Consider the following 1,223-nt stretch of genomic DNA (forward strand, 5'->3'; position numbering starts at 1 on the left):
ATCCCAAAATGAGGCTTCACTCCACATCACTTGCAGCCTGCAAAGCCTTTGGAGTCCTATTAACTGTGGATATCATGTTGTATCCATCAAACTGAGACACTGTACTGCCAATTAATTTCATCGTGTCATCAGAACCCGAAGAACAAGCCATTAAGTGCCCTCCAGGAACAAAATGTTGGAAACCTCTGTCTACACAGGTTTTTTAGCTTACCTCTGAAAAAGTATCACATAGGACAGTGCTTCAATACCTTACACTAGTCTCTTCTCCACAACTGTTCATTGACGGAGGATCTGAAAAGATGCTTTTCTTCCAAAAGAGTACATTCAGAGGCACGCTTCAAATTATTTCAAAGAAATACTGCTTTTACCAACACTTGTAGTATGGTTTTATAGACAAAACCTCAAAGGAGACCCAATTGTTACAGTTTGTTAGACACCCCTGGAAGTGAGGTCCCTTGATGTTTAAAGTTCAGCACACAAAATACTGATGTAGTAGAAGTCACTGTCCAATTCTGAAACTAGATAATTACAGAGAATGATTCATGTGTAGAAGGAAATTTTTCAAAAGCAGAGTTTTGTTTTTCATATTTGAAGTTTGTTATTCTAAGTCTTCCATGATACAAAGCCAAGACTGTTACGTGCTGTTAGATGTGTGCTTCATTATACAGGCGTGAACATACACATGTAGGAGAGAATAAAAATTCCAACGGAACACATGCACAGTTCTTCATCAAAATCTATGCAGTAATGATACAGGGCAAAAGGTCTCCCTCAGAAACGGGAGAAGGTAATTCTGCAGATCATCTGTAAGACCTTTTACTAACAAACAGCTTTCAGCTTTAAGAGCTTGTCTATATCCTTGTCCATGCATTTGGATAGACGCTGTTGCCAAACCAACACAAAGTGCAGCCAAACATCCTCACAAATGACTCTCGCTAGTAAGGAAATGTGTACAGCCGGCGTGGGACTTGAATACAGACAGGCAAGGCAACCTTTTTCCATAGTGTAGATACAGGACTTTTACAGAGGTAAGGCAGTAATAATACTTCCTCTGCCCTACACAAAATTTCTCTCAAGATGTTAAAAAATAAGAGACATAGTTACTGTCTTTTGCAGGTACATTTTTTCTCCTGTTAGCAGTCCTAAAGTTGGCTTCAGGAGCACTGTCTTTTTTTGCCATATTTAGGCCTATAAAAGGAATATACATAATTCAACATATACAT

General features: G+C 38.8%; 1 protein-coding gene across 1 annotated transcript in view; it reads right to left on the bottom strand.

The window, feature by feature from the left end:
• Positions 1-1,104: 1,104 nt before the first annotated feature.
• The window catches only part of CLIP4 (CAP-GLY domain containing linker protein family, member 4), a gene marked incomplete at its 3' end in the record, with an annotated part of 17,573 nt that continues 17,454 nt past the window's right edge, over positions 1,105-1,223 (bottom strand). Inside the window, exon 9 of the mRNA XM_009895899.1 lies at positions 1,105-1,188. Within this exon, the coding sequence (XP_009894201.1) occupies positions 1,105-1,188 (84 nt within the window). The remainder of the gene's footprint in view (positions 1,189-1,223) is intronic.

Source organism: Charadrius vociferus, unplaced genomic scaffold (genome assembly GCF_000708025.1).
Source record: "Charadrius vociferus isolate BGI_N301 unplaced genomic scaffold, ASM70802v2 scaffold242, whole genome shotgun sequence".
NCBI classification, from domain to species: Eukaryota; Metazoa; Chordata; class Aves; order Charadriiformes; family Charadriidae; genus Charadrius; species Charadrius vociferus.